An 18,977-nucleotide genomic window follows, 5' to 3' on the forward strand; every position below is an offset into this window, starting at 1 on the left:
TCATACCCATATTTAACAGTTTTGTTTTTCCTGTTATAAACAAATAGTGCCAATGACTCTGGCATGACCTAGGTGCATAGAGCCGATCATGCCTTTGGAAGGCCGTGTGTGTGTGTGCAATATAAATTATTAGGACTTGGGATTTTTATCGGCATATGTGAAATAAAAGAATAAACAAATAGGGATGGTGTTCGTTTTAAATGAGCTTATTACTGCAGTACTGCATCTACTGGGATAATGAAGAAATGTAAGTGGTACTGGCACCCCTATAAAGACTCTGGCTGATCTTGCGAGTTTTTCACATGCCTATGGCTGGAAACGTATGTTAAACTTTAATCGGAACACCTTAACTCTGAATTACATCATCAACGTTAAGTGAAGAATAAAAATAAATAAATAGAATAAAAAAATAACACGAGGGAACCTTAAAATGTGTGTTCTTGTTTTTGTTCATCTGGAGAGGTTGTAAAAGTTGCAAACAGAGGGCTTTAACTGAGAATGTGACCAAATAGACTTTATACAAGCTGTGCCCTAAATAATCCAAAATTCTACAGCGGGCGTTAGCCAGTATCGATCTGTGTTGCAGTACTAGCATTTGAAATAGTGGCCTACATGTTGTTATGGGGTACACTGATGAAGAATTGCTTCGTTCTAGAATGAACACCTATTTTTGTACCTTTCGTAACCCTCAAACTGATTATAATTTTTTAATTACAGGTGTGTAAGGCTTTGAAACCAGAGATGAATGTACCAGCTTAACAAACATAGCAAACATTGGAACATTTGTGAACAGGGATTTTGTATATTTGACCACCAACACATTTAGACATATCTTGAAGAGACAACTAATGTGTGCTCAACAAATGCACACCTAACTTTCACTTTTTATTCAGGTACTTGGTTTCATGAATTAAGGCTGAAGACTTCCAAAGTCTTCATAACAGGGTATTTTGAACATATTTAACCCTGTAAGTAAACAAATTCCATACAGGTTGTAAACTTGTAAAGGTGTCTTTAAAAATCTATCAGTTTACTTGCACTTTCTGGCTGTTTAAGAATTGATATGCATTATTGGTAAAGGGCTATAAGCTTCTGCTCTTGGACCGTCCTTAATTATACATCACTTGAACTAACTTCTGTTCCTACTGTTTATGTTTTTATTTCTGATTTTAAGGGGCGAGTGGACCGATGAGCAACACTAGTTCTGCTCCATCTGTGACAGCTGTGTCCGCTTCAAGTCAGCCTTCATCTGTAGGAGGAGACAAATATGCTGCATTGGCAGAGTTAGACAGTGTCTTTAGCGCCCCAGCACCTACCAGCAATGTTTATAACGCACCCAGCAATGTTAGTAGGTAAAGTATGAACAGTGCGTTTTGTTTTTATAATGAGTTTCCACATTCATAGTTTTCAATGAGAAGCAAGGCAATTTGAAATGCATTAGATTGTAGTTTTCAAGTCTCTCTTTTTTTGTTTTTGTTTTATGGTTTATAGCAACGTTTTCGGCCCAGTAACTGGTGCAAGTCAAGCACAGACACAGTCCGTGATATCCGGCATCCCTGCAGGGTTTGGAGGTGAGCCGATAGTTATTTGTAGAATTTATGCTTGATATGTTGTTTTTATACTGGCCACAAAAGGAGTGTTGAACTGAACTTTAGCTATTGTTGAAATCATGATATGGTCATGCATTTCTAGCCACATACATAAGTGTACCACCTTACATACCACTGCTCAAAATGGGGTTTTGTAAATTTACAAACAATTTTCACAACATTTGACTTTTACTTTCTCCAGGTACCAGTAGCTATTTAAAGAAAAGCCATTCAGTTTCTAATATGACGATGCTGCAATCTTGGATATGTTTTTTAACTGATGTGATGGTTTACAGAAGCAAAGTTTACACATCCGAGGGGAAGATACTTACATTTCAGATTCCGGTAGACAGATTTTTTTTTTTTTTTTTTTTTAGGTAGATGGGTGGAATGATATAAAAAATACATATAACTGTACTGAGAAACTAAAAGAGAAAGGTGGGGTATAAGGACATGTCTTTTAATGCAAAAGGATCAATTACCATTTTTGTGTGTTAGTTTAAAAAAAAAAAAAAAAAAAAAAAAAAAAAAAAAACACTTAGATCAGCAGTGCAAACTGCACATCTCTCAACTCAATGATTTGTAGATTGAGCCTTTCAGTGTGTTATAATTTACCAACCTGCTGCTTATCAAAACAAGCCTCTTGAACGTGTTTATTTTTTTTATGTTAAATTTACAAAAAATGTAATAGAATTGTTTCGTTGTTTTGTCATTGAAAAGAACCAGCCTACAGAGAGAGCTATGGCAAGTCAAACTCAATTGCAGCAGTAGTGTGTGTATGTGTGTGTGTTTTTGCACTTGGACAATTACAGGTTTAAAAGAGAATCCCAGTGGTTTGTATAAAGCCTGATTTAACTTTCCTCTGTTTGTAAAGCTGCCACATCAACAAATCCTTTCATGGCACCGAGTGCTGTTCCTTTAGCATCTGCTCCAACCAATCCATTTCAGTCCAATGGGAGAGCTGCAGCGGCAGCAGCAGGTAAGGAAAAGCATCTGTGAATAGAGATGCTGTACCGTAGTTGTGCAGGACATTTACAACTTTTATTGATAACATCAGTCACAGAATCAACTGTTTTGTTGCTTTGTTCTGCTCTAGATAAGAAGATCACATTAATTTTTTTTTTTTTTTCTGGTCACTGGCAACGATCCATTTTATATGATAAAGTAATTACGTGGGGTAAGATAAAATATTTGACTTGTTGATTAGCATAATGTCATAATCCATTGCAACTCTTGAAGAAAATGGCTCTTTTGTTTGTATAATTTTGAGGCTTCTTTTTCACATGTTCTATAACAACATATTGTGTGGTACAGTACACCCTCATTATAATGCCCTTCATTATAACGAACCTGGCCCCTGACCCATCTCCCCCCCCCGAAAAACAGTAATATAATCAAGCACTGTCAACATCCGGGTCTGTATGTATGGGATGCCACCTCTGCAGTGAAGTCAACTTTTTTGTCTTAATAAAAAGTATGCACTGTGTAACTTTGCCTCAAACTAAATCATTTTATGTTGCAACAAAGCTGGAAACTAAATGGATTGTTTGAAAAAAAGGAGTAATACAGATATCTGTTGTGAATATAGGTTGTCAAAAAGCACTGCTTTTTGGCTTGTTCAGTAACCATGCGGCAAAGCAAAATTAATTGAAGAAAAGAAAACAACACAAACTTGAGAATCTGATGAACTCTTCATGTAAAACCTTTTCATGTTGGGTTGATTTGGAATTAAATATCAGTCTGGGATTCTTGCATGTTGGATTAAGTTTTGGTGCACTTTAAAACGATTCATGTCAGATTTGATTTTGAATAAGTTCAGCTTCGTTTCAGAATATTTGCTTTTTGTACTGCGTTTTAATTCTAACAAATAGGATCAAACAAAGGCAAAATAATACATACATGAGACGAACAGGTACACGTAATTCTACTTTTAGTCTCAATCTCATTAACTTACTCCAGCAGTTATCATTTATTTTGACTGACCTTTCGCTGTAACGAACAAAAGGCTTGGACCCAACAGTTTTGTTATAGTGAGGGTGTACTGTATTTGTATCCCAGACATGAGATTTTGCCGCTTGTATGTTATTAGTTCAACCCACATGTGTGATAAAAGTTTGTCCCATGTGCTGATTTTTAGCTAAAGAAAAAAATAGACTAAAGCTTAAGGGAGTGTGACTTATTGCTGTGTTTGGTTGTATTTTTTTTTTTGTGACTTTCTGTGGCTTTCTAAAAGGCCTTTTAGGAGCACTGCACAGCCAAGCTTTTCAACAGGCTCACTTTGGTAGGTGGCCACGTTTCATCTTCCCCCAAATAAGTGTGGCTTTGTTGTTTGAACCGCTTTGAAACATTTAAAACTCTCCTGGACTGTGCATGTGAGCTGATCCCACTAGACTGCTGTGGGCATGGATGTGTTGCCTTAAATTCCATCTTTTATTTATTTGTTTATAAAAAATAAAAATAAAAAAAATGAAGTAAAAGACACATTTCAGGACTGTCAGTGTACACCTTGATTGCACCGCTCTTACACATCCATGATCATGTGTTCCTGTTAGTCTGTAGAAACTGTGAAGGTGACCCTTGCAATTGTAGCTTGAGTGTGTCCCCCTTAGGGGTATACCATGCTGGTATTTTTTTCTACTTTCTTTTTGTTTGTTTTGTAAACACAGATATTATCCAGTAATAAGGTGACCAGATCGGCTTATAGTTCTGCTTCATGTTGGTTGAAATATTGGCTTTAGTTTACTTGTTTTTGTTGAGCGGGCAGTTCTTATGTGCTCTAATGAGATCAGAGTGTTATTAGCTGAGGTATTTAAGTTGGAGTAAACACTTCTGTACATCTTTTGTTTATAGAATGGTTCGATATTTCAAAAAACATTTTCATAAACATTTTGAATTGTTTAAATTGGGAAAGTGACCTTGATTTTTTAATTTGGTTTAAAAACATGGTCATTTCAACTTTTGCTGATGAAAATGAGCTTAGTTAGCCATTATTTTTAGTGGCGCTTTCACAAATGAAGTAATTAGCTGCATTATCTGAGTATATTTACAGTGTGTGTGTTGTAGTGGTTTTATTATTTCTGTTTCTGTCTCTGTATGGTATTTTTGTTATTATTATTAATAAATTATATTGATTATATATAATATATATATATATATAGATAGTATATATAATATATATATATATATATAATATACAATAAACAAAAAATTTTTTATCAGTTTCAGTTCAAAGTAGTTCAATTAACCCATTTCTTGGGTTCACTTCTCTCTATTGTATGGGTAAAAAAAGCACACACATTGTTAGAAACCGTGCCGAGAAGATTCGCAGCAAAAACTACCATAATCAGTGTCCAACAGCTTTAGTGGGTGGTTTGTCACAGTTAAAGTCGTCGGTTGGTAAGAGACAGGTCCGTCAGGGTGTCACAGCCACCAGCCTACCCACAGCAGCCCAATGGTAGGACTTGTGCTCTTCCAGCATTTAGTCTCTTACATTCCAAGACTGTTTTACTTTTTTTTGTTGTTTTTTTTAAAGCAATATTTTAGCTTTTTTTTGTTTTTGTTACTGCTTTAAAGGTGCAGGGTTTGGAGCTTTTGGGCAAGCGAAGCCTGGTGTAACCCCATTTGGCCAGGTGATGACAGCACCAGGAATGTCTAGCAATCCATTCATGGTAAGTTTTTGATTGTTGCAGTGTATTTAGGCCCAGGCTACAGTAGTTGTGCTGGAAAAAGAGCCATTTCTTTTTTACTAAATGTGTACTTGAGGGTACACAGGAGATGTGTGTTTTATTTTTTTTTTACAGAATGTGTCCTCACTTTTACTTGGTGTCAAAATAAACAGTTCTGAGGCATAACTACTATCGTACTTGGTTGCTTATAGTGTTCAGCTGTTTGGAAGACTGGAAACTTTTTCCATGTGGCATTAGCCCCCCCCCCCCCAAAACCTATAAGGAAATTAATCTTCTGACAGACTTCTTTAAAAGCCCTGCTCAACTGTACCGATTTACAATATTGGTGTTTCCTTGTCTCAACAAGCACAGTCCAATTTGAACCCTTTTATTTAGCAGAATTGAATAAAAGGGAATCGGCCATCTGATTGCATAGGCATGCTTGAGGATTCACAGCTGGCAGTTTGAATTAGCCTAAAGAATGACAACGTCAAGGTCAAACCCTGTCACACACAGTTCCTGCAGTTAGTGATGCTGCTTTAACTCATCAGAACCTTTAGGGCCACATACCGTCACACTGGGGTATGTTTACAGTACTTGCATTGATATACTGTACTTCATAGTCAGTCTTGTAGAAAATGTAAATAAATAATAAATAAGTTGGTTCATTCTGGTTAATGTTGAGCAAATGCTTTTGCATTGTAGTGCATTTAGAAATGTATTTACACAGACTTGGTGGTAAGTATATGTGGTGTGTTGTGCCTTTCAAATGTTAATGAACATTAAAATGTGTCCGTTTTATATTCTGTTTTTAGGCTGGAGCTCTGCCAGGACAGTATCCATCTGGAAGCTCTTCTACCAATCCCTTCTTGTAGCCCCTTAATTGTCAGCTGGGGAATAGGATGTGGTCACGTGGCATGTTCTGAGCCTTGTGCACTGTTGTCTTGTTTCACAAACTTTAACTTTAAACTCACAAAAAAAAAAAAAAAAAAAAAAAAAAAAAAAAAAAACCTCTGAAACTTTGTAATTTTGATTAAAGGGTGGGGGGGGGGGGGGGGGGGGGGATATGTGCAGAAGGCGGACATATTCTCTTTGATATCCTATATTTAACCTGTGAACTGGCAAACAAACCACATAGCGTATCATGTATGTTGAAAGGGGCTAATAAATTATTGCAAATACCACATTCATTATGCTGCAGTTCTGTACATATTTTTCTTAGGAAATTTAGCTATTTGTGCATATCAGTATTTGTATCTTTAACACATGTATGTTATGTGAAAATGTTACTGGGAAAAGTGATGGGCCACTCCAGGATGCTGTATCTATTTGATTAATAATCTTTATTATGTTGAACAGTAGGTTTGAAAAAAAAAAAGACTGTATTCAGTTCCCATGTAAAAAGGTACTTCTTTTTCTTTATCTACTCTATGAATTGTTTGGCTAGATCTTGAAAATACAGTGGGGGGGGGGGGGGGGGGGCACATTTAATATTAGAACAAAAGTTAAACTAAGACTACTTTTGTTGGGTGTTCCAAAAGTTTAAGTTAAGTGAATGTGTACATATATAAATATATATTAAAATGGATTTTAACTAAAAAAAACCTACAAAAACTGCTGCTTTTGTATTTCTGTACAATTCATTCGATGTTTAACCATGTTGTAAAAAAAAAAAAAAAAAAAAAAACTTTGCAAATTAAGACATTTCACTCTGTAAAATATTTACAGGTTTGGCTTTGCTACATAGCACTGCTTACAAGTACAATTCAGTTTAAATATTGGCCCTGTATAACGCAAGGTCGACTATATTGGCCCAGGCTTAAAAGAAATAGTAATGAAATATAACATTTATCCTTGCTATACATTGTAATAACACTTTTCATCTGCCTTGTATTTTACTTTTAGATTATACTTAAGGATAATAAAGTTAAATAATCTTTGTTTAAAGTTTGCATCCCTTTGTGCAGCAGGAAAGTTTAGTTTCTTTTTAATCTGTAAGTAATAACTTTTTAATTATAAGTCATGTTACTGTTCTGGCAATGGCAATGTGGTGTTCAGATCAGTCTATTTCATTATTTACCCATGGAAAGAAGAGGTACCCTGGTCAAGAAGATATAATTTTATACATTAATAGTTTAACAATACAGTTGGTAAAAAACTATATATATATATATATATATATATATATATATATATATATATATATATATATATATATATATATATATATATATATATGGGTCTGGTAATGTTCATTCTTCAATAGAGTATATATCAACTGGGAAAGTATTTGTACTTGCGTGGCTATGGATATGAACAACATGTACCAGGACTTGAATACCACATTGCCTGCATAGCACATTGAGATTTTGTTAGTGAAGGTCTTTAGGTAAAGACAACCAGCATCCAGTGTAGAGAATGTGCCCAGAGCCAGCTCTCCTTAGATAGACCAGTGAATGTATAGCCAACTGCAGAAGATGTGGCTGCACCTGCAAAGCTTAAGGAAACTTGTACAATTAAACACACTTACAAAAAGAAAGTTCCTGAGTGTTCTACAATATAGAGCATTATTGTTGGATAATCCTATCTTCCCAGAAGATGATGAATGGCACCTTGATTTGGCTAGCAACAGAAGTTGCCAGGTGTCCGTTGACAAGAATCCTGTAAGTTCAATGAAGAACCAACACTTTGGTACACGTAGAGTATTTACATCAGCACTTAGATATAGATCTCCACTTGATTATAACCACATGTGGCCATGGTGTACCATAAGGTTCAGAACAATACTTGTTTTGTGTAATAACGTAACAAAGTCAAACCACAACTGCATAAGAATCTTTAGAAAACTAGTGTCTTCTTTCTTTGTACTACTATTTCAAGTGTCTGCTGGCATGCTCGTGCTCTCGTGAGTTTTTGACAGGGCCTTTTGGAAGAACATCATGTGGTGGACAAGGCTGTGCAACCTCTTCACCTGCAGTGATTTCACCAACTCTTCTGTGGAAAAACACATTCTTCTTGGGCACTGGCAAAAAAAAACCCCAAATAAACAGATATGTATGCCACAGATACAGAGACTAAGGTAATGACATTGAGATAAAAATAGGAAAGTTCTCCCAATGCAACCAAGAGCTGAACGAAGTGAAAAACAACCAACTGGATACTCCTGCAGTAGCTGACAACACTGTAAGTGTATGAGAAGTATGCCACTTTGGTGGTTATCACCATGTCAAAAATGAACTCCATGAACTGCATTGCCAGCACTCCTTTTGCAAACAGGAGCATCACCCAAACAACGACGAAGCTGAGCCCTTGTAAAATAATGAAGGGTTTGTATCTTAAATAGTAAGTGGCCAAGAAAATTTGGAATAGGATCACTGATATGCGTATGTCCAGACTGGAAGAATTTAGTTTGTGACCTAAAATGAAAAAAATATTGTTTTACTGTATATGAATGTATTCTATGAAATGCACTAACTTTAAAACAATCTAAATAAGTCCCTTTTACAGTCCCATTACAAATCTGCATGTATCATGATGACCTTATCGGCAGCCTTGATCTAAAATGCATGGACAGTTTATTGTCATAAAGGTTGAAAAAAAAATACATCTGAAGTCTGAACATTCCCACAACATGAACTACAAAATGATTTACATAGTAAAGTCTGAGGTATTAAAAATATATTTCTTGAAAAAAGGCCACTTTGCAGAACAAAGAGATTTGATGTAATATCTTCACAGTGTCAGTTTATACTGTATATTACTCTGTAAAGAAACAAACATGAAAGTACGAGTCTATGCTATTATTGGCCCCAGTTGAAACTGAAAGATGGTTTATATAATGCAAACCTACCTCCTCTATGATTAAGTTTTTGTCAGGACCTGTGAGGTATGTTGTAAGGAATGGTTCTGAAGGCCTCCTAGTGGAGAAGAATCTATGCACACAAAGTATCAGAGTGGGGAACTTCCAGATTCCAGCTGGATTGCATCTTCCTGAGAGATTCTGTGCCTGAAATGCTAGTGCCGCTAAACTGGTATCTGGTTAAACAGGTTCTTTGTGATTTTTCCAATGTCTGGCAATATTTTTCTAGTTTGAATATGTATGTAAGCTGTTAATGATCAACTCAAGTAAGGGACATATGTCAACATTGTAAACAAATAATTGAAACATTTGCAAAATCAAGACTGGTAAAACAAAGATGCAGATCAATACAATTCTTATTGTACATTAAAAGTTGAGGGTGTATAAAAGAATTACCTTTTAAGACAGTATTACTCCTATGTTGGGATATAATGTATTTATATAACATTTTTTTTTTACTGAATATTAGTGATGGGAAAAGTGAAGCACATGTCTGTTAGATTTGTTTTTTAAGTATATTGTATATATAAATATAGGCATGCATTATTTAATATATTTTGTCTGAGTTTGTGCTCTGCCATTTCTGTGAGCTGTGCAGAGCAAATTAAAGTTTTTCTTAAGCAGGAAAGACCAACATCCACCAAGCAGACGGGACCTATTTGAATCGTTCACTTCCCTACTAACACCATGCTGGGGCATTGCTTAAATTCAGAAGAGTGTCCTACTAAACCACCAACACAACATGGACTTTGTCTTCCTTAGAACCAACAAACACATTCATATCTGATGAGATCAGAATATAAGGTAAAGATTGTTATGTAAACAAGTGTATGTTGCTGGAAGTTACAGTGGTTTACAATTAGGCAGATCTGGTCCTCAAGGTCCAAAGTCCTACAACCTTTATGGGTAGCACTACATAATTGACTGGTTAACTGGAATTAGGTTAAAGGCTTCATTTCCGTGTGTACAGTATCTGTGCTGGATTGTTCACTCCTGGCCTCTCATGTTTTTCTAAAGCAGAACTGAGCAGCTGGAAGACTAGGGACATGAAATGTAAATACCACATTGGAGCTTTAATTGTGACATATAAATTATGGACATTTCCCATTATTTAACTTAAAAGGCCACAGTGATTTTATTAATGAACTATCTCTGTGGTCATGACATGATTACAGCATAAATAAATGTATTTTTTACCTTTAAAGAACATAATTTGTATGACAGGAGTAAAATTAAAACATACTTTCTGTCCCCTGTTCAGTTATTTAAACTGGATGTGGCTAACATAAATCTTATCTATTGTGAATTTCCATTCACTATATAGCAAATGCCCATGTGCAGAAATTTCCTACCAGTATAAAATGTGATTATTCTCCGTTGTGTTTTACAGTCTATTTAATTATAACAATTCATAAAAGCCACAGAAACCCTGCAATAATGGAAATAAGTATTATACACTGTTTGACCTATTATCCAGTCTGCCCCAGGAAGTATCTGGGATGCTATGGACTAATGAAATTACTCACATTCTAAAAGCATTCGCTAATGGAGGAAGCAGAAACAAGAGAGCTGTATTTACCTGTGTTTCACTTTACTGTTTTAAAAAATAAAAAAGGACACCTATTTCCGCACACTTTGAGTTTAATTATTTTAAGCGTGCAACACAAACATGCATTTCAATTTTAAACCTTGACATCTGGCACTGCAATAGTTAAAAGAAAGCTGTCAGTGTGCTTGCCTTGCCTTTCAGTAAGGCCTTAAGGGCTGGGGATATGCTCTCCTAATGAAATGACCAAGTGTAAAACTGTCTGAATGCCAGCTATCATGTTTTAAAATGAAAATGCATTCAAAACAACACATTTGTCCTATATATTGACTAGATAAGCATGGGATGGAAAATTTATGGGAATATTTTGTTAGTTACAATGACTTTTAAGTCAATTATCAGATTACATTTCTATTTAAGAGCCTGCCATCAATTTAAACAGTACACAGCAAGTGCACAAGACACTGTAATACACGATACTTCATACTAAACAGAAAAAGTGCTATGCAAAATTAATGCCAGTATTCCACTTTCTGATTCCTTATAGCTTGTCAGAACAGATGACATGGACTTGAGGGTCTCTGGTGAAATCTTCACAAGAATATGAAGTCGTTCTTCCACACTTGTAACGACTCATTGTGTACAGTCCACGTATGAGAAAGAGTAGGGATACCACAGCATAATAACTGCCGTAGATGATGAACTGAAAAAGAAAATCAGTCGTTCTTTAAGATAAACAGTTCTAGACAAGCCATCTCAGCAATAACCAACAACAGGGAACAGCAACACAATGGCCATAAGAAACGCAACCTTCCTGACGAGATACTGCCCAACATGTATGGAATGCTTAATCACGACATGAATGTGAATTTTAACTTCCAAATGATTTCACTGCTCTAAAGATATATATACAATGACGTGTACCTTGGCTACAGCAGGGGTTTCAATCTTTTTTTGAAACTATATCCATTTTGTCTGGAGGTTTCAGCTCATGTACCCCTTTCAATTTCCGCTCTACTGAATAGCACAACAGTTGCAATAATCTGATTAACGCATTTCTTTTCCTACCCGTTTATTTTATAAATAATTGACGTCACAACAGTTTGGGTGACAAACTGCTGGTTTAGAACAGAATAACAAGCAGTGGGCTTAATTCTTAAAACTTTTAATTACAAGTATTTGGATCCACAGAATTAAAAGATAAGTATTTGGTAATTTCTTTGGAAACATTCGTATTCGCTTTCTATTCGGCAAAATTAGTATAACTAATACTAAACAGTGTGCACTGTAAATGTTTTTCACGTTGATGTTTACTTCCCATCTAAAATGTTTACCTCAAGATAAAACAATGACAAACGTTTTTATTAAAACCAACATAAAAATTATCCAAAGGAACGGTATAACTTTCTGTCGCTTTGCATTTTCTGTGGACTCTTGTATTGTAAGCAAGGTATCAATTTCTTCAAACACCGAAAACAAATTCAACCAGACAATATTACTGTTACTAAAATGCAGCTGCGTATTAGGATTAATAATTTACCGGAGCATTTATACTGTACTTCTATAAAAATGTGGGAAGATTACGCTTCCCTGATTAGGAGGATGGTGGTCCAGTGGTTAAGGAAAGGGGCTTATTAGCAGGACTTGGATAAAAGCGTCAGCTAAATGACGAAATAATATTAATAATCATTAGTATTCAATTATACAACAAGTTGAAAACAGCAGAGTTCATGAGCAGCACAGAACGCTTTCCATAGGCACAATCGCCAAACACCTGCTTCACATACTAATGGAAATCAAGTCCCACTCAATCAAAATCACGCATGCGTTAATTTTATGCCTGCACTAAAATATATATATATATATATATGATTTATATATATATATATATATATATATATATATATATATATATATATATATATATATATATATATAAAATGTATTTTTTTTAATATTTTTTTTTAACTGCATTGACGTCAAGTGAAAAAAATGTACATTTTATTTTTAGTTTATAAATACGTCTCATCAAATCTCTATGATATATGACATAAAATATAGATATATATATATATATATATTTAGTATAAATATATATATATATATATATATATATATATATATATATAATATATTTATATATAATTTTTATTTGTTCATTTCTGAGTCGTCCTGTGTACCCCCAGGGGTACCCTCGGTTGAAAACCCATGCCCTACAGAGTACGGAATTGGGCTAATTGTTTCTACATCCATCCAGTTCAATGGGTTTGAAAATGTTATAGGTGCGGTGTTCAGAGAGAATTCAGTTTTTACATTGTGTATGAAGGAAGGGTTGACTGGATGGAAGTCAAATCAGTCATGACCACTCAGTGTCACTATATTCCCATTGAGAGAGATGCTATATTTCATAATCTTGCTCCTTCCAACCTAGAGGTAAAGCTCATTGAAGCTGAAAAAACACACTGTGGCCCCCTGAGACAGGTCACCTTATATTACAGTAGCTTAGGAGGTTTGTCTATTTGAACACTACTCTTCAGCTGTTGTTTAAGATGACCATATCACTGAAGGAGAAAACTTAAACCAGCTAGTTAGTAGCAGCAATACTCTTTTATAAAACATAAATCATGAAACAGACACAAATAGTAAACCATTGACTATGGATACTGTTTCTTCTCTATGGTTTTTTCAATTCAAAAGTAAACTGTTTTAAATTTAGATGTTCTTAGTTTTATTATTGTTATTTTTGTATAATTATGCGTTTATTTGCAGATACCTTTATCCAAGGGGATTTACAGGTGTTACAGGGAAATACAAGGTTACAGTGCAAAAACAGTATTTAAATACAGTATAGTTTATGGGTTCAAATGTAAAAAAAAAAAAAATTCCTTGTAAAGCTAACAGGTTCATTTGTTTACCCTATACTCCAGACCAACTAAAAAGGAATGCACTCAAAAATCTAGTCAAAGGAGAATGTTTAAAGGCTGTGCATATAGCAATATGTATGATTGTTGCATTACCTGTGTGACAATGTCTAATCCCAATCCATTTTGGTCAACCACAATAGCAGTCAGTATAGTCTGAAGAACTAGGGCAACAAACGTGTTTACTCCAAACATTAACGCATAACATTCCATAGATAGGTTAGCAGCAATCTGAAACCTGAAAAAGGAAATCAAAAAATAAAAATGAATAGTAAGCAAACATTGAACTGCAACCAATACAGCAACATATAGAAGAATTTTCATTAAGAATTTAACCATTATTTCTGGGATTCAAATATAAGAAAATAATTGCTTGCCAAAATATAATGCTAATGAACAAATTAGCTGAAATGTGTGTCTACTCTTATACCTGTTCTCTCTCTTGGCTGTGGCACACATATCCTATCAGGTATCTGTATACTAGTGTCCCTTTGTATTTAGGGGGGGGGGGGCTAAAATAGAACAACTAATTGCAGCATGTCTATGACTCACAAAGGCTTCCATGTAACTCACTCTCAGGCAACCTTAGAGATCTGAAAGGCAAATGGAGGCAGAAATGTCCTCTTCAAAACACTTACTGCAACACAATTTCTCATCTATGACTGAAGTATTTATGCCAAAACTAGTATTATAAAAGCATTTGAATATTCTCCTCTACAACATTCCACAAAAAAACCCCAAAAACGTATTTTACTTGCGTGGTTATAGTGATTAGCAGCATATAGGAAGCTCTGAAGGCCACGTAACCAGCGTAACACACCAAGATACTGTTTGTGAAAGCCATCATGTATACGGCACTGGCATTGACTGCAGAAAACATTCCAAGAGCCAGCTCTCCCCAGATGTCCCAGTTCAGTTTCACATACCCCACAGAAAAGGATGCAATAGCACCTGCAACACACAAAAAAGGATGATCAATTTGGATCTGCTTAATTGAGAATCACTGTAAGGGGAGCGTCTTATGGAAATGAGCTGCGTAACCATTTTATACCACGACTTCATATTTTTACTGTAATGGAACTCCTCGCCACCGCACAGTCACTCTCAAAGACCTTAGAAGTAGTGACTTCATAGTTGCAGTTATGCACACAATGTATGTTAAATGTGTTGGTGACCTTGACATTGAACTCTGACCTAATATTACTGCCATATTGGGGTCATGTGAAGTTTTGGGGGTTTGGAGACAGAACACTTTGAGTTATTGTATAAATCCTGTTCACTGGTAAATCCACTTCAGTTACATATGTGAGCAGGAGGATAATGGGAAATGTAATTCTGAGAGATCCAAGCGGGTACATGGGAAGCCATCTTGAGGCAGGGAATGCAATTTAAAAGTTTAAAAAAGTGGTCACAATTTTTTAAAAGATAAATAAATAAACACTACACTACACACACCTTACATAAACAGCTATATCAACACATGGGAACATGTAACACAATAAAATAAAAAGGTCCTTAAGTGTCTTTTAAATTCTGTTACTAGTAACATTTTATATTTTCAAATAATTCTTACCTACAAGAGTTGTGACTGCCTCCACCCCACCATTATACACAGAGGCATTCATGGAGGGTTCAATGTGGTTCCACAGCAGCTGAGTGTAATTGAAGATCTGGAAATATCCACAAGTAGCAAGCGCCCACCAGAGAGACCAGTAAATTAATCTCTTGGAAGAGTAACACTCTTTAAAACTAAACCACAATTGGAGAAGGACACTGGCAACGCTATGTGTTTTGTGTTCTACCCTTTTACCCTTTTTGTTGTTTTCTGGCATAATGCTGTCTGGTAGTGATGCTGACAAGGTATTAATACCAGTAGTGCTGTTAGCTGTTCCATTTGTACAATCGTGGCTATTTTGTTTTGAAACTGCCACAGATTCTTTTTTATAGAACATCCCTCTTCTGGGCATGGGAAGAAGAAATGAAGAGAAAAAAGCCACAGATGCTGTACCTAAGTTAATTGCATTTAGATAAAAATAAGGCAACTTTCCGACAGAAAGTAAAAGCTGCCCCAGTGTGGAGCCCAGAGTGTACCCAACCAAAGTTGCGCTTCGCAAATAACTGGTCACTTTCTGGTATTGATCTGAAGACACCACACTATAGATATAAGAAAAGTAGGCCACCTCAGAGGCTGTGACCATCCCATTGTTGACCTGGAGGTACTTCATTGCTGGCACCCCCTGAGCAAAACAAAGCAGGACATAATTGATCACTAGGGACATCCCTTGCACCACAATGACAGGTTTGTACCGCAAAAAGTCTGTGACCAGGAATACAGGGAGGAGGAGTGCCAGATATGAGTAAGTCCATATTGGGAACAGGATGTTTGTAACCTAATGGGGGAGGAGGTACAAATAAATAGCATTAGTAACATACTGTGTTGGTATGTATAGCCAAACCATTCTTACAAAAGGGAAAAACACCCTAAAAGATCCCCCCTTTTTCAATTAGGCATCGCTTGGCTACATGTCGCAGGATTTTATTATTACTAATCCTATCCTTAACCCTTGTCCAGTGGTAGTTGATCATGCAGCCAAATGCTTCTTGAACAAACAGGTTACTTAAGTTTTCAAATACATTGGAACAAAAGCTTAGAGGGAGACCTGTCCTCCAGGACTGGAATTGCCAACCCCTGGTCTACAGGATGATATGACTTGTCTCAGTGCTGCTCGAACTGAAATCCGGCCCCTGTGGCTTCAGCCCAAGTAAAGTGTTTATTAACTACCTCCTAAATGCACTCATGGAGAAGCTAAGCTGCCCTGCCCAGGGTATTGGAGCACGTTGTTCACAACAGTGACGAATGTTCTATTAAGGGTTGTCATGCGTCAGAATAAACCTAAAGAAAACAGCTACTTGGAGCTGTAGGTGCCATGATCAATCAGTGTCTCCTTCTTCATTATTACACACAAGTGGAATAGAAAAGGCTAAAGACCAAAACTGCAACACTCAGGGCTAAAACAGTCAATAATTTTTTTAAAAGCTTTTCTGATTTGATAAAATGTACAGAAAACATATGCATTCTAATACATATTCTAAGTACAAAAATATCAGTCTCATAACTATATAGAAACAACTCTGAATGGTAATTGAAGAACTCCTACACACACTTCTTTTCTAAAACAAGGCAAAATCTGGTTTCTTGTTTCTCATATTTTCTTGTAATTTGGTAAGGCATTATTGTACATACAATACAATTTCTATATTGCAAGAAAGAAAGAAAAAAAAATGACTCATGAAACTGAGGTTACCTGCTCCTCCGAAATGTTTTTGTATGACCCAACAAGATAAGGTGTAAGGAAAGGTTCTGCTGGTTTGAAATTAGCAAAAAATCCATAGAAGCAGAGCACTGCTGTGGGATAAACCCAACCACTGCTTTGAGCTTTCTTCAAGCAAGCCATACTGTCTCCTTGATTTAAAAAAAACAGGAATCTTTATTCAGATTCACATGCCCAAACACGCTGATTTTTTGTAGTGTGATGTATGTTTCTGCCGAAGTTAATACCACGCAGGTAGGAGGCTATGTAGGATTATATTGTCCACTGTTTGCATAAACAGGAATGAAAATTTGTAAAGATGTTAGCTGCTATTAAACTTCCCTGCGATTACGATGAAACTTTGATCTACAGTATCAAAACCAGGTACCCTTCCCTGAAATTACAGACGCTTCGTTGCACATTTTATAGCCCAAACTGATAAACCTGCAACATAAAAATCACTGAATCAATAAAATTTTTTTAAGTGCAATAATTTGCTGGTGGTTTAATAATTATCTAAAAACTAGAACAGAGCTATTCCTTCTATTGTGTATGCAAGTCCCAGGTTGTGTTAGTTCAGAGTGCATTTGAATGTTAGAACCTACTAAATTACTTTGTTTTTAGTAGTGTATCTTTTACTACTTTGCTATAGAAAGCTCTTGTAGACCTCTACTCAGAAATGTCAATGCATGCTATTGTTCTGCATGTAGTAAACATTCAGTGTGGTTAGACATGTCGTCAGTTTCTGATCTTTTTGACGTCAACTTTAGTAGCCTCAGAACGGAAATGATAATGCATTTTAATTGAGTATTTACAAATCAAACTTTTTTTTTTAAATGTCGCTGATTTGGATGTTCTTCTCTGTGCCATTTAAGCATTATCATAACACATCGGTAAAGATCACTAACCTACACATTACATACCAGTTTTAAAGTAGTTAAGGAGTTAAGGACCGCAATAGGGTACTGTACACATAAGGTACAATGAAAATAGGATGTGTTTGAAGTAACCCGAGTATCAGGTATCAATTGTTATTTATAACTCTAAGCTCATGCATGGTGGTAGAACCCATTGATCATAAATAGTGTCATTGTAGAGCTGACAGTAGCTGTCACTACCGTTTGCAACCAGAGTGATGATTGTGTATAGTTGTACTACGTTTTGTGACGATGTCATACATGCATGCATGCATACATACATACGTACACATAAATGGCGGCGCAGTGCCCTTTATGTTAATCGTGTGCCGGTGCTTTAAACACATCCCATTGGTCCTCAACTGGACACCAGGACCAATGGGCACAGACAAACAACATTTAAATTACATGGGCGACACAGACAACACCACACGCACGGGTTATGTTAGACACAGAGACAGGGTTATACAAGCAAACGGTGGGAAATACAGAGCGGAAAGGGAACTCAATAATACAGCGGGAATTACAATACAAAACATAATTGCACAGATTGCTGACGTTTTTAAAGATGTTAGTGATGTTACGTAATAAACGCTGGGTCTCTAAAGAAATGCCACCGGCGCTATACAAAATAATAATAATAATAATAATTATTATAGATTGTGATAACGCATACTATTTTTGACAGTAACGCAGGAGACTGAGAGATAATTAACAAATGTATTATACTTGATAATAAACCTGTCCGGCCAGGACCACGCCACGTAAAATAACAAATGCCAATCCTCAATGTGACGGCTGCACTCAGTAAATGTATTCCTGCAGCGCAGAAGAAAATATCTCGCCGCCATATTTGCAATATTCGTTATTTTAAATTGATGGTCCTGAGGCTGTAAGTACGGGGGCTAGCCGCGGTCGAGAGAAGTAGTTTAAATTCGACTGGTGAGTGAGGCTGTGAGACAGTTAAAGGCTGAAAGCGAGAGCCTATCTGTGAAGCGGTGAAAGAGCCCAAAGTGAGTCGGAAGAACAGAGAACGAGAGTGCCGGAGGAAAGAAAGAGAAGAGGGACGTGAGATGAAGAGCAGAGAGAGAGAGAGAGACTTTTTAAGGGTCCTTTATTGAAAACATTTTGAAAAAACAAATAAAATAATTAACAATTCACAATAACAT

At 36.0% G+C, this 18,977-nt stretch overlaps 2 protein-coding genes and 1 pseudogene across 6 annotated transcripts in view; 1 reads left to right on the plus strand and 2 right to left on the minus strand.

Moving 5' to 3' along the window:
* The window catches only part of LOC121326678 (arf-GAP domain and FG repeat-containing protein 1-like), a 28,738-nt gene extending 21,880 nt beyond the window's left edge, over window positions 1-6,858 (plus strand). For 3 of the 5 annotated variants that reach the window (XM_041270036.1, XM_041270039.1, XM_041270040.1), the window contains 5 exons: window positions 1,175-1,352; window positions 1,492-1,571; window positions 2,464-2,568; window positions 5,163-5,257; window positions 6,070-6,858. In XM_041270036.1, coding sequence (XP_041125970.1) covers window positions 1,175-1,352; window positions 1,492-1,571; window positions 2,464-2,568; window positions 5,163-5,257; window positions 6,070-6,129 — 518 coding nt within the window. In that variant the 3' untranslated portion in view covers window positions 6,130-6,858. Of the gene's footprint in view, window positions 1-1,174; window positions 1,353-1,491; window positions 1,572-2,463; window positions 2,569-2,685; window positions 3,148-3,822; window positions 4,333-5,162; window positions 5,258-6,069 lie in introns of those variants that run through there. The other 2 variants (XM_041270037.1, XM_041270038.1) reach the window with 2 other exon arrangements.
* A 653-nt stretch (window positions 6,859-7,511) lies between these two features.
* Window positions 7,512-8,658, minus strand: LOC121326590 (annotated as a pseudogene).
* Window positions 8,659-10,818: 2,160 nt separating this feature from the next.
* Window positions 10,819-17,035, minus strand: slc19a3b (solute carrier family 19 member 3b). The gene is made up of 5 exons (XM_041269765.1): window positions 16,886-17,035; window positions 15,154-15,970; window positions 14,339-14,531; window positions 13,677-13,818; window positions 10,819-11,362 (listed from the first exon to the last, which is right to left on the minus strand). Exons 1-5 carry the CDS (start codon window positions 17,033-17,035, stop codon window positions 11,201-11,203), a joined length of 1,464 nt encoding a protein of 487 aa, XP_041125699.1. The 3' UTR covers window positions 10,819-11,200.
* Between the last annotated feature and the right edge of the window lie 1,942 nt (window positions 17,036-18,977).

This window comes from Polyodon spathula, chromosome 14, assembly GCF_017654505.1.
Source record: "Polyodon spathula isolate WHYD16114869_AA chromosome 14, ASM1765450v1, whole genome shotgun sequence".
Lineage (NCBI taxonomy): Eukaryota > Metazoa > Chordata > Actinopteri > Acipenseriformes > Polyodontidae > Polyodon > Polyodon spathula.

Bases quoted from the DNA above. Each gene is read 5' to 3' on its own strand.
- slc19a3b (XM_041269765.1), bottom strand. From the start codon at position 17,035: ATGGCTTGCTTGAAGAAAGCTCAAAGCAGTGGTTGGGTTTATCCCACA. The intron at 14,532-15,153 runs GTAAGAATTATT...TGTGTGTTGCAG, and splicing joins GGCAGTCACAACTCTTGTAG to GTGCTATTGCATCCTTTTCT. The intron at 13,819-14,338 runs GCAAGTAAAATA...TTCCTTTTTCAG, and splicing joins CTGCTAATCACTATAACCAC to GTTTCAGATTGCTGCTAACC.